The sequence below is a fragment of the Bubalus kerabau genome, chromosome 21 (genome assembly GCF_029407905.1).
Source record: "Bubalus kerabau isolate K-KA32 ecotype Philippines breed swamp buffalo chromosome 21, PCC_UOA_SB_1v2, whole genome shotgun sequence".
NCBI classification, from domain to species: Eukaryota; Metazoa; Chordata; class Mammalia; order Artiodactyla; family Bovidae; genus Bubalus; species Bubalus kerabau.
The window spans coordinates 25,179,293-25,193,376 of NC_073644.1; the positions used below are offsets into that span (position 1 = coordinate 25,179,293).

At 45.0% G+C, this 14,084-nt stretch overlaps 1 protein-coding gene and 1 long non-coding RNA gene across 3 annotated transcripts in view; one reads left to right on the forward strand and one right to left on the reverse strand.

Annotated features, from left to right (window-relative positions):
- The window catches only part of MAPRE2 (microtubule associated protein RP/EB family member 2), a 186,612-nt gene extending 180,929 nt beyond the window's left edge, over positions 1-5,683 (reverse strand). Inside the window, exon 1 of the mRNA XM_055559612.1 lies at positions 5,594-5,683. Coding sequence (XP_055415587.1) covers positions 5,594-5,617 — 24 coding nt within the window. The 5' untranslated portion in view covers positions 5,618-5,683. The remainder of the gene's footprint in view (positions 1-5,593) is intronic.
- LOC129636240 (uncharacterized) overlaps positions 1-5,746 on the forward strand; it is a 53,385-nt gene extending 47,639 nt beyond the window's left edge. Inside the window, exons 1-3 of one of the 2 annotated variants that reach the window (XR_008706825.1) lie at positions 3,680-3,808; positions 4,605-4,926; positions 5,625-5,746. This is a non-coding gene — a long non-coding RNA (uncharacterized LOC129636240). Of the gene's footprint in view, positions 1-3,679; positions 3,809-4,604; positions 4,927-5,624 lie in introns of those variants that run through there. The other variant, XR_008706824.1, reaches the window with a different exon arrangement.
- The last annotated feature ends 8,338 nt before the right edge of the window (positions 5,747-14,084 follow it).

Genomic DNA, 14,084 nt, shown 5'->3' on the forward strand with positions numbered 1-14,084 from the left:
TTAACTGAAGGAAATTTTATGAGAGGCAACATTTACAGTAAAAAATTACAGCAAGTTCCTATCAACGTAGCTGTCCTTTCAAATATTTCTTCTGGACTCAGGAGTAATCTATTCAACTTTGAGAAGAAGGCATATAATTTGAATTTCTGGATCCTAATCTGTTCTATTTTTCAATTTGGAAATTTCAAACTAAATTGTTCACAGCATACTGTCAGTCTTTAGTGATATAAGTGATTATATGTATGAAGTGGGAGTGAAGTGTTAGTCCCTCAGTCATGTCCAACTCTTTGCAACCCCATGGATTGTAGCCCATCAGGCTTCTCTGTCCACGGTATTCTCCAGGCAAGAGTACTGGAGGGAGTAGTCATTCTCTTCTCTAGGGGGTCTTCCCGACCCAGGGATCGAACCTGCATCTCCTGCATTGCTGGCAGATTCTTTACTGTCTGAGCCACCAGGGTAGCCTGATTATATGTATATTTGCTTATTATCTAATGACCATTGCCTTGGTAAGTAGCAAGCAATTTATTAATATCTTAAATGTATACTTTAGAAGAGTGGTGCAATTTCCCAAAGAAGCAAGTTTCTGCATCAAGCTTTAAGTGTATGACGTGACAGCCAATGAAAAATGTCAAAATCTGTATAGATCCTCAAATTATGCATTCATATACTAAAGTAAGACTGGAAATGCCCTCATAGGGTGGCATAGCAAAGTTTCTATGGCTAAAGAGCTGAAGCAAGTGTGACCCTGGACTTGCTGTCAAGGGTGTATGTTTGCATTTTCTAGATCTCTGGAAACAGTGACAGCTCAATCTAAGTTAGTATTTCACTGTTTGGATGGTTTAGGGTCAGAAGTTTTATGGTTTACCACATCACTAAAATTCCTTTTTAAAAATTTTTCCTGCTTCTGAAAATACTCTCAATAGGGGAATTGTTCATTGGTCAGTCGATAAGTCATGTCTGACTCTGTGATCCCATGGATGGGATCCTCTGTCTTCTAGCCTCCTCTGTCTTCCATTATCTCCCAGAGTTTGCTCAAATTCACATCCATTGAGTTGGTGATTCCATCTAATCATCTCATCTTTTTCCACCCTATTCTCCTTTTGCCTTCAATCTTTCCCGGCATCAGGGTCTTTTCCAATGAGAGGGCTCTTCAAGTCAGGTGGTTAAACTATTGGAACTGGAGCTTCTGCTTCAGCAACAGTCCTTCCAAAGAATATTCAGGGTTGATTTCCTTTAGGATTGACTGGTTTGATCTCCTGGCAGCCCAAGAGACTCTCAAGAGTCTTCTCCAGCATCACCATTCAAAAGCATCAGTTCTTTGGCACTGTGCCTTCTTTATGGTCTAGCTCTCACATCTGTACATGACTACTGGAAAAATCATAGTTTTGACTACATGGACCTTTGTCAGCAAAGTGATGTCTCTGCTTTTCAATATGCTGTCCAGGTTTGTCATAGCTTTCCTTCCAAAGGAGCAAGTGTCTTTTAATTTCCTGGCTGTTATCACCATCCACAGTAGATTTTGGAGCCACTGGACCACCAGGGAAGTCCCAGTGCATTTAACATTTGCTGAATGATGTGACTAACATTTAAGGGCCCTTATACAAGTTAAATAGAGAAGGAAATGGCAACCCACTCCATATTCTTGCCTGGAAAATCCCATGGACAGAGGAGCCTGACAGGCTACAGTCCATGGGGTCGCAAAGAGTTGGACACAATTTACCGACTAAACCACTACCATCACCATACAAGTTAAACATTCTTGCTTTGCTTATCTGGATAAGAAGCTAACGATCCCACTGCTGGGCATACACACTGAGGAAACCAGAAGGGAAAGAGACACGAGTACCCCAATGTTCATCGCAGCACTGTTTATAATAGCCAGGACATGGAAGCAACCTAGATGTCCATCAGCAGATGAATGGATAAGAAAGCTGTGGTACATATACACAATGGAGTATTATTCAGCCATTAAAAAGAATACATTTGAATCAGTTCTAATGAGGTGGATGAAACTGGAGCCTATTATACAGAGTGAAGTAAGCCAGAAAGAAAAACACCAATACAGTATACTAATGCATATATATGGAATTTAGAAAGATGGTAACAGTAACCCTGTGTACGAGACAGCAAAAGAGACACTGATGTATAGAACAGTCTTATGGACTCTGTGGGAGAGGGAGAGGGTGGGAAGATTTGGGAGAATGGCATTGAAACATAGAAAATATCATGTATGAAATGAGTTGCCAGTCCAGGTTCAATGCACGATACTGGATGCTTGGGGCTGGTGCACTGGGACGACCCAGAGGGATGGAATGGGGAGGGAGGAGGGAGGAGGGTTCAGGATGGGGAACACATGTATACCTGTGGCGGATTCATTTTGATATTTGGCAAAACTAATACAGTTATGTAAAGTTTAAAAATAAAATAAAATTAAAAAAAAAATTAAAAAAAAAAAAAAAAGAAGCTGACGATGGCTCCAACTGTTTCAAGTTGGCCTAGGCCAAAGGTGGATAATATGAGAATAAATGAGAGCATGATATATGTGAGAGTCTCTCCTTTTTCTAGGAGGGAGGAGATAATTAGAATTGAGCTTGCCTACCCAGAACCTCCAGGCAAGATTACATCAAAACCTAGTCAAGGGACTTCCTGGTGGTCCAGTGGAAGACTCTGTGCTTCCAATGCAGGGTGTCCGGGTTCAATCCCTGGTCAGGGAACTAGATCCCACCGGCCTCAATTAAGAGTTTGCACAACTAAAGATCCTGTGTGCTGCAACTAAGACCTGGTGCAGCCAAATAAATAAATATTAAAACAAAACAAAACAAAAATCCCTAGTCAAGAAACAGCAGGGTGGTAGAATAGACCCTCGGAAAGAAGTCAGGATTCCAGGTTTCTCCCCACTTTGCCAGATCATTTAACAACCTGTGCTATTTGGCACATGGGAAAACTATCTACCCAATTGTGTTTAGGTTAATAAGATCAATGGGCTGTGTATATTTAAGATAATAAGACTGGGTGGTTCTCATCTGTTCTCAGAAACTTCAGAGCTTCTGAAGTTGAAGTGACACCCTTTCTTTGCACCTCACCCTCTTTGGCCTACTTGTGACTATCACAGAGCTAGGTTTTTAGCATTTTCTGATGAGCAGTTTCCGACAAATCTGGATTAGTTTCATTTTTCTAGATTGCATTTCAGCCTTTCAGTATCTTACAGCTTCCCCCAAAGGAATTGAAATAACAGAAGTGTATTCTCAGTGACTTTTCTCCACTACACTGGAATGAGAATGGGTGCATTTATGTCATCTGACCTTTGGAAATTCTTATTAACATTTATTTTGCTGGCATCCAGCAAGGAATACACCCAAATTTCCACTTTTAAATATTCTGGCTATATAGATGTTTTTGTACTCTTTTTAATGTAGGTGGAAGCCTAGAAGGTTTTTATTAAAGCTGTCTAACTATTAACCTACCATTTATCCTACTCTGAAATAACTCTCCTAACTTAATTAGTTCCTTTTGGCATCCACATGGTTAAATATGTGTGTGTGTGTTTCTGATAATAAGTGGTAGAGAGTGAAATTTTTGTGAAGTGAATCTTTGATCCGTGAATGTATAGTTAAGTAACAGGACAATTATTAGGTATACTTAGGGCATTGATTTTATTTTCAGTTTTTGGCCACACCACGGGGGGGGGGGCATGAGGGATCTTAGTTCCTCGACCAGGGATCAAACTCACGCTCCCTGTAGTGGAAGCACAGTCTTAACCACTGGATCACTAGGGAAGTCCTGATGTGAAATTGCTTTATATAAAGATGTAAGTGAACAAAGCGCTACCATCTTAAGGTTCTTAAGAACCGTAACAGAACTTTGGCTCCTACATATCCAGAATATCTGTCTTGGAAAAAAAATAAAAATGAATGTACTCAGGATGCTTTGCTTAAAAATATCTTCCACACAGTCTGATAATGTTCAGTATGAATATTTACAAAAGGTCTGTGTTCTGTGCTATAGGAGTTGTAGACATTAAAGGCCCCTTCCAGTTAATAGAATACCAAGCAGGGTACATAGGGTCAAAAAAAGTTCAATAGCTGATGATATTGAATGCTTGCTACATGCTAGGCATGGTTGTTCCCCCATAAAGAAGCTGAGAATGGGGAAGAAAGCATTTAGGCAAGAGTTATGATGATATGATATAAAGAATAATGAGGAAAAGAGAGGTATAAAAATTGAAGTTAATAGTAATAAAAATAAGTATTTCATAAACCGTGTACATCTTTAAATAGGCTATCTTACTTGGATCATGCTTTGAGGATGATTTTTTAAAAAACAAGAAACTTTTGGATAGTAACATAAAATCTAACATAATCTAGCATGACATAAAATGTTAGATGTAATCATTTCTATTTAAACAGACCCTTTAATGTACTCCTGAATGTGTCATCAGTTATTTGATTTTTTTTGTATTCAAAATGTATGTACTGCAAATTCATCCTCTCTGTTTTGCGTAATTGAAATAACCCAAACCACTTTGCAACTTTTTTTTTAATGCCTCCCACCAAGAAAATTACAAGACTTCTATCTAGTTGGCTATATGTTTCCTCTTCTAACAGAAGACGGCATTATAGGAAGCAGGTGGAACAAGGTGATGGAAAAGCGAGAGCCTGGTACAAGCAGACAGATCCTGATCAGACATTCAAATGAGCTTTCGAAGGAGTGGAATAGTGCGTGTCAATAAGCTACTGGATGTAACTACTTCCTACTCTGGGCTCCGCCTTGGAGTACAGCCTGCTGACTCACGAAGCTGCTCCGAGTTAGTTTCTGCTGGGTTTTCCCACTGCCTGCTACACGTGAATCACGCTGGAATGAAGTTTCTACCGTATCCTTAACAACCGTGCACAAACCAGGCACCGACAGTGAACTTCAATCTTTCCAGTAAGAGCCAGACTCTGGGCTAAGAGGGTGAAAAATGATGTGGCAGGTACCAACGCTAGCCAAGCCGCCAGATGACAGACCGCCCCCCCACTCCTTGTCACTAGCCCCTCAGTTTCAGCTTGGTTTCTCCCACCCAGGTAGTTAAACTCGTATCTTGTCTGGCAGCTACCAGCTGCCAGATCACTGAACTCTGCCCTTGCCTCACTGGTTCTCAGGTTTGGCTGCACAATGGAATCACTTGGAGATAAACACATGTGGACACACATACACACACCCCCCACATCAACAAACCCCAAACCGATGCCTTGCTGTCATCTCCAAACTTGCCTAATTCAAGTGGGTTAGGATGAGATACTTGCATGAGGATTTTTCAGAGCTCCTCAAGCGCAAATTTTGGGAGCATTGCTCTTCCTATGCAAGTGAAACCTGTCAGTTAGGCTTACCCAACGACCACCGGCTGGGCTCCCCAAACCTCCTATCTTGGTGATCTTCTAACAGCCCCTAACCAGTATCTCAATTTGGCAGCAAAGAAGGCTGGCAAACCAAGGAGCATTTTCAGAAGGGACGCTGGCTAGACGACCCCGTCCCCGCTCCTTTCCTTGCTAAAAACTTAGCTAAATTTGGCGCTTCCCCGAAGTATCTCAAACGCTGTTATTCTTTCTGTTACCTTTTGATCTCTGTTCTGTTTCATTCCACAGTGTCTTGTTCGGCAAAGCTGGAAGGCTCGGGTCCTTCGGATTAGAAGCTGGTACTGCTGAGTCAAACCTCAATCGAGACGCGACTGCACGCTTCACCTCGCCGGGACCGGCCGCCTTGCAGTGAGGCCGCAGGGCAGATACTATGCTAATCAAGAAAGTTCTTCCGTCTCCTCGCGGGCGGGCGGGTGCAGGTTTGAACACTTAACCCTTGGTCTTACGTGACTGCGCTATAGTGTGTTTAGTGACCGCCTTTTGCTTGGCGGGTCTGGACCATGTTCCATGTTTTTGGAAAAGGAGAAGACGTGCGCAAGTGATGGAGAAAGCCCGCAGGGAGGGGACAGCAGCGTTGGCTGGCGCCCGGGTGAAGGGACGGCTAATGCTCGGAATATTAATTACTCTACGCGCTGCTGACCCGGCGAGGACTAGCAGAAGGGGACCGGGGGTTAAGACAAAGACTCCTCCTGATCAAACGGCTGCAGCTCCCCTGCCTCCGAGGTTACAGCTCGGCCTTCTGTCTGCACTGGGCGGCTCTTGGCACGGGACTGGCAAAGTGACTCAAGGGGGTGACTGAGTCCACTGGGCCTTTCGGGGTCTGAAAGTCTGCGTGACCGAGCGCTCCGGCTTCAGAGGGAAGGGTCTTTCTGTGCCACTCCACCCTGCCCGCCCTTTGTGGGATTTCTGGTCACGGCTCGGCCCTTCGAAGAGTGGACTGAAGAATTTTTTAAGCAAACAGAGTGAGGAGTCGCTGAGTAGCCCCCGCCTTGCGCTCAGGGTGCTCCTTGCAGAAAACCTCTTGGGATCATAATAATAACCCGCTCTCTTTCGCATCCATCCAGTTCCCGCATCCTGGGGGCCCGGGAACCCCAGCGGGAGCCGGAGTGGGAGTGGAGAGAGATGGGGCTGGTCTCCGCGGGAGGAGAAGCCCCGGTGGGGGGGGGGCGGGGAGGTGGCAGGCGGCAGCTGGGCCGGGGGTCCAGTGTTTGGTCCCCAGCGGGCGGGACCCTGCGCGCTCCACTTCCAGGTCTGCCCCGTAGCGCGCAGTCCCTGCCAGCGCCCCTAGTTTCGGTCCCTGCTTCCCCCCAACTCTGGCTCCTAGAGGTCCGCGCGCTCTGGCGCGTAGTCCCAAGACACCCTCCTTCACCAGCGCCAAGTGTCCCTGTCCTAGCCAGCCCGGCCCTCAGCCTCGAGCCGGTCCACTTTGCCTCTGCCAGCGTGGCAGCCCTGATTCACCCCCCCTTTCCCGGGGTGCGCGGCTCTGGGGCCCCGAAGGAGGGATGTGGCCCGCGGGAGAGCGGCGGGTGCACACTTAGGGGGCGCGACGCCGACACCAGCACAACTTCTTGCCGGGCTCAGAGACCCCGGGTCCCGCAGGCTGCGCGACGGGCGGACTGCAGCCCCCCGGAGGCGGGAGGATGCGCGGCCAGCACCCGGCCGGGGAAGGACTGAGCCAGGACTGGGGGTGTCGGGGTGCGCCAGGGCGGTACCGCTTTAAATGCACTTGACTCACCTGCTCCGGCGCTGTCGCCTCCTTCCTCTACTGACAGCTGGGGGCTTTGTTTTCTCCACCCACCCAGGCGGCCGCGCTCCGCCCCCACCGCCACACGTGACTCGCCGTCTGCCACTGCGGCCGCCGGCGGGGCCACCCGGGGCACCCCGGCCTGGGCCACCCCTTCCCGGGGTGCGGGGTGCAGTTGGGGACCGCCGCCCTCGAGAGGCCCCGGGCAGGCCGGAGGCCACTCGCCGGTTTGTCAGTTGGAAGGTGGCATGCGGGTTAGGGCCAGGGTGAGTTGGTGACAAGGAATAAAGTGGCAGCGGGTGAAACGCGCAGAGCTTTGGGCCGCACCCAAGAGGGCGGAGGCCGGCGCGGCTCCGAAGGGCGGTTTAAGAGGCGACGCCGCACCCCGAAGTCTGTACCTGTAACTGGGAGCCTGCCAGCCGTCTTGCATCTACTTCTTAGGCCAAAGGTTTATACTCCTACCTGGCAAACAATGGATACTGCGGAGCTAACTAGTTTTGTCCTGGACGTTATTAATTAAGCTAGGCAACTCTAAGCTGAACCATATGATAAACAGTGTAATCAATAATAGCAAGTTCTACTGAGGTTTCAGATCTGCTGCTTGTTGTTGCCGCTTGATATTTGGATTCTGTTTGGAAAATGGAATCCAGGCTGCGGACGCAAACTCCCGATTATTGATGTGGCACGCATCCATTTGGAACAGCACCAAGTTTTAATGAAATGAATTGAGAAAATGTTCTGGCCTCAAGACCCAGCTGGGTCTCTCCCGCTTTTGGAAGTGGTCCCCACCCTTGCTAATGGCCAGTGCCTGAAACTGCAGAAACCTGTTGTCTGAATCTTTCCTTTTGCCCTTGGAGGACACACACATACCTTTGTTCTCTCCAAATAGCAACTCATGGGAAATCCAGTCCCCAAATCCCCAGCATCCATTAAAGTGAAGTCTGCATAGACTTTGCACTGCGCTTCCCAAAGTGATGTGCAGAGGGATCACCACCTGGCCTTGTTAAAACCGAATTCTGATTGCATGCGTCTGAAGTTGGAACTGGGTTTCTGTATTTTTGCAAACTCTTAGGTAACATCAGGGGCTTACCAAGTGGTGCCAGTGGTAAAGAACCCGTCTGCCAATGCAGGAGACATAAGAGATGTGGGTTTGATCCCTGGGTCAGGAAGATCCCCTGGAGAAGGGCATGGCAACCCACTCCAGTATTCTTGCCTGGGAAATCCCATGGACAGAGGAGCCTGGCGGGCTACAGTCCATAGGGTCCCAAAGAGTCATACATGACTGAGCGACTTAGCGCATGTAGGCAGATAACATCTGGGCTGCTGGTGTAAGGGCCACACTTTGAGTAGCAAGGCTCAGAGCATCCTTTTGGCATTGACCAGCCTATTTTCAGTCCTAACTGCACCAATTCATTGCTTTGTGATTTCAGCCACGTTCCTTAATATATTTAAGCCTCCACAACTGTAAAAGAGCCATGATCCAAATCAATCTTGAAGATCAAATGAGAAAACCCATTTAAAGTACCTAGTATAGTCCGGCCACACAAACCTGTACGTGCATGTTCAGTCATGTCTGACTCTTTGTGACCCCATGGCTGTAGCCCTCCAGGCTCCTCTGTCCATGGGATTCTCTAGGCAAGAATACTGGAGTGGGTGGGCATTTCCTCCTCCAGGGGATCTTCCTGAACTGGGGATCAAACCTGTGTCTCCTGCGTAGGCAGGTGGATTCTCTACCGCTGAGCCACCAGGGAAGCCCCCCACACAAACCTAGGGTTTGACAAATGTTAGCTAATTAGCTCTGGGGGTGATTCTTGCAGGAGCAAAGTTGGCACAAAGTCCAACGTACCGGCCAGGGGAGCAGCGTGTGCCGTGGGCTCAGGATGAGGCACCCTGCCTGAAAGCCTGTGCTTTGTATCCAGAGCACCTAGCATGGGCCAGAGTTGCAGAATAGGTTGTTAAACAAATGAATGACTATAATGCACAGCAAATCATATGCATTTAAAAGTTCTGTTTCTTCTGCAGAACTTTAAATCTTGATAAATGAGTTCTGGGGTATTGAATTAAAAATCATTTTGCTTTTTATTACAGATAATGTCCAGTTGCCTGTCGGATGGGTAATCTATTTTAATATCCAAGAGAGTAAATGGATTGTTAAAGAGTAGTACATTTTTAATCCTCATTAAAAACCTTGAAATTTAGATGGAAATGAATTTATTAATGAAGGTATGTATTCTTAGCTCTCAAAATGAATGGGTATTGTCATCATAGTTCTCATATTTCCCTTCTCTCCTCTCTCTGCCACGCCTCCCAATATTATTGTTTCCTGAGACTCTTTTCTTGGCTTTTTATTTTTCTCACTTTCTGCCATTTCCCTTGGAAATTTTATTCCTATCTTATGTTCCACCTCCAAATGTGTGGAGATTACTTCTGAATCTATGCCCACATTCTTGACCGGTTTCCAAGCTCCATTTCTGGATTACCAATTATTTGCTAGGCATTTTCACTAAATTTCCCACTAACCTAGAAGTTTCAGTGTATTCTAAATTAAACTCCTCTCTCCTCTCATAAAGTCGATACCTCCTTGATAATAAATCAAGATGATTATTTGTGTTGGAAAGCCCTCAGTGCTAATTCAGGGATGTAGCTGGGGTGTGGTTCACAGAGCATGATTGTTCCAGCTACCTTCTGGCTGCTCCAAGATGTTTCTGTGAGACTTTCCTTCAACAAGGACTGGGGCCAACTCATGTATAAACACAATTTATTGATATGACTCTTGAGACTCTTGAGAATCCCTTGGACTACTGCAAGGAGATCAAACCAGTCAATCCTAAAGGAAATCAACCCTGAATATTCATTGGAAGGACTGATGCAGAAGCTCCAATACTTTGAGCACCTGATGCGAAGAGCTGACTCATTGGAAAAGACCCTGATGCTGGGAAACATCGAAGGCAAAAGGAGAAGGGGGCAGCAGAGGATGAGATGGTTAGATAGCATCACCAACTCAATGAACATGAATTTGAGCAAGGTCTGAGACATGAAGGACAGGGAAGCCTGGCATGCTGCAGTCCATGGGATCACAAAGGGTCGGACATGACTGAGTGACTGAACAATAACTGGTATGACAGCCACATAGGCATCTGTGGGCTGCTACATAAATGGTGATCAGGGTGGATTAGAGGCTCAGAGGCTGCACCTGTTAGGATGGGCTAGATTATGCTGCTGTAATAAACAGCACTAAAGTCTCAGTGGCTTCCTACAACAAAAATTAATTCCCTGCGCAATGCAAAGTGTCCAGGGCAGCTCTCATGATGGCCCATCATTCATGCGCTTCATTCCTGTGACACCTTCATGAGCACAACGACAAGGGAAGAGAATATGGAAAACTGTGCACCAAACCTTAAATGATTTCGTGCAGTCAAAGGAAGTGGCATGGTCATTACCCAACTTTCAGGGAGTATGTGGGCTTCCCAGGTGGCTCAGTGGGTAAAGAATCTGCCTGCAATGCCGGAGATGCACATTCGAATCCTGGGTTGGGAAGATCCCCTGGAGGAGGGCGTGGCAACCCACTCCAGTATTCTTGCCTGGAGAATCCCATGGACAGAGGAGCCTGGAGGGTGGGGTGGGGCTACAGTCCCTAGAGTCACAAAGAGTTGGACACAACTGAAGCCACTGAGCACAAACCCTAGGGAGTATGTACTCAGAAGGAATGGGAAAGTAGAAATTTTGGTGTGCATGAATGACATCTACCATAGGGGTCCATTCTACATAGGAGGGTTAAGGATAAGATTAAACTGAAAAGTCTAGTTACAGTAGAGGGTGAGCATAGATCGCCAGTTTGAGGCAGCTGTATGTGAAGTCTTTGGAGAAGCATCACTATTGCTGTTATGATACAGTAATATTATGTAGAGAAATTCTCTCTGCTGGCCAGGGTCACCTTATGATTTAGTTAAGGTCAGTCTTTCCAGGCATTGATCATCCAAACTGTTCTGTCACACAAGAGCCAGGAAATATCTCGCATCTTGATTATGCATTGGAGAACAGACCAGCCATTAAAAGTAAGGTTATATTGACACAAGCAAATTTGCTAATTGTGTTGCCTTTAATGGTTATTCTCTACTTGAGGAATGAATATGTATCTCAAGGAAATATTTTAGCAGTTTAAATTGTCTCTTGTTTCTCCTATGAGTGACTCAATTAAGACCTTGACAAAGAATGTTTTTATCTTCAAGGGAATGTTGAAATGTAGCCCTGATGGTAAAAATCAGTCCATATGCAAGGGGGAAAAAAATCACTCATCAATGTGAAAAAATAAAATCATAGCTTTTGATAAGCTTTCGGGCTTCTTTCTCTACAGAGCAGAAATTCGGTCAACTAAACCTACCTCCTACATCTCCCAACACGTCATGTTCTTAAAAAAGATAAAGCATGGATGAATGCTGTAGGATCTAAAATGCAATACAGATATGCTGCTGCTGCTGCTGCTAAGTTGCTTCAGTCGTGTCTGACTCTGTGTGACCCCATAGACGGCAGCCCACTAGGCTCCTCTGTCCCTGGGATTCTCCAGGCAAGAATATTGGAGTGGGTTGCCATTTCCTTCTCTAATGCATGAAAGTGAAAAGTGAAAGTGAAGTCACTCAGTCATGCCCGACTCTTAGCGACCCCATGGACTGGCGCCTACCAAGCTCCTCCGTCCATGGGATTTTCCAGGCAAGAGTACTGGAGTGGGGTGCCATTGCCTTCTCCACAATATAGACATAGGATATTGTAATACGTTGTTGGGCACTGAATCACAACAATTTTATATTGTCTCTATCTACATCCATCAGTGATATCCCTTTTTAAACCTCTCATAAAGCTGTCTCCAAATAAATATTTTTATATAACACTGGTGTCTTCCTAAAGGTATATTTTGAAAGCTTCAATCATACATTTCCACAAATATCTAAAGTGGAAGATTAAAATGGACAGTTTATCAATATTTTAAATTGTTTTCTCAAATGCTTTTCATTTTATCTTATTTATTGTTAGCTCTGAGTCCTCGCTAAGCTGTATACTGCTTTAAGTATATATCATAACTTCAAGAGATATGCTGCAGTAAACTAGTTATACATGTTTCAGTGACGGCATGTAAAACGGAGATGGACATGTTCATTACCAAGATATAAAAGCATTTACCGAGATGAGCAGTAAAGGTGGTACAAGATGGCAGCTTCACAGGGATCACTGCCTTGTGAAGACTCTAGTGTCTAGACACAGCGTAAGTGTTGAAATAAAAAACTATATTAGCTTCAAAGCATTGTTTGAGCTCTTATGAGTAAATATTTATGCGTTAGCTATAAAGTATCATTATTTATATATGAAAGTAAAGGACTTAAATGACTAACCCAAGTCCTATTTTCTAGCTATGTCTGCTTGCAATAACTGCTGCCTCCTTAAGATACTACAGAATGGCAGAGAGAAAATATGCTTATTATATAATATATATAGTTGTATACATCATAAGCTATGTTTTTTCTTAAATTTTTATTTATTTATTTATTTAGTTTTGGCTTCACCATGCAACATGTAGGGTCTTAGGTCCCCAACCAGGGATCGAAACCATGCCCCCTGCAGTGGAAGCTCAGAGTCTTAACACCTGGACCACCAGGGAGGTCCCTAGACTAATGTTTCATGTACATCCAAAGGAACAAAATGTTACCTTGGCTCATGCAAAGCCATTGTGGAGTAGAGGTGTCTCTTTATACCACACTGAAAAAACCTCATACACAAAGAAATAAGTTGGACCGTATAAATTTCTATATGCTGCTTAGAACAAATTAGAGCAGATATAGAACAACTGTAGAAGAATCAACTGTAATTAGTACTTTATCACAGCACAGTTTGACAGCAGCAGATATAATTACTCTGTTGATTACTGATGATCTTTTAGGGCTTCCCAGGTGGCGCTAGAGGTAAAGAATCCTCCTGCTAATGCAGGAGATGCAAGACTTGTGGGTTTGATCCCTAGGTGGTAAAGATGCCCTGGAGGAGGAAATGGCAATTCACTCCAATATTCTTGTGTGGAGCATCCCGTGGACAGAACAGCGTGGCAGGCTATGGTCCATAGGGCCACAGAGTCAGACGCAACACAGCAACTGAGCACACACACACACACACACACACACACACGATCTCTTAAAGGATAAAGTCTGAGGCCAAGAAATGAAATCTGTTTAATTTTCTATGACAACTCCATAGAACTGGGGACCAGTGGACTCATCACTTTGGGATCCCTTGGAAGACAATGCAGCTGATTTTTGTTGATTTGAAAGTTAGTTTTGATTTATTAAAGACTATCTTGCCGATTGTATTTTCGTTTTGATTCTCCCATGTCCTGTCTATGAGTTGGTCAACCAGCATGAGAGTAATAGGCAACCGATTCCTTGTGTCTTCTCAGAATCTTCTTTCTATGATTTTCGATTCTTCAAAAGAGATTTTCTCTTCTTTGGCTTTTCTAATTTTAAAATTGCTTAAATTTTGCTAAGTTGTAATTTGTCCAACAAACAGTTTTGAGATGCCTTTTACTGGGAAGTCTTTGATTTAGGTGCCTGTGGTTACCCGAATGGTCTACTGTAAGTCTCAAGGGACTTGCTGTCTAGGGAAACATGGAGTGTGCATAGTCTGGGTTGAGGAGTATTAAAGGTATGAATAGAATGCTAAGAGAACACTGGACAGTGAGGAGGAATATCAGAGAAGGGCTTACATCTGGGGCGTGTCCTGAAGAATGAAGAAGAGAGCACCAGGTGAGGATGCTTGGGGTTAAGGCAGAGTGTGTGGACAGAGTATTGCAGAGATGGAATGTGAAAGCAAAGATCTGATCAGAGATCGATCACAGAATGATGATAGCTTCAGTAGTTCAATGTGGCTGAAGGCCAGGGTGTGTGAAAGGGTGACATTGGTGGGTA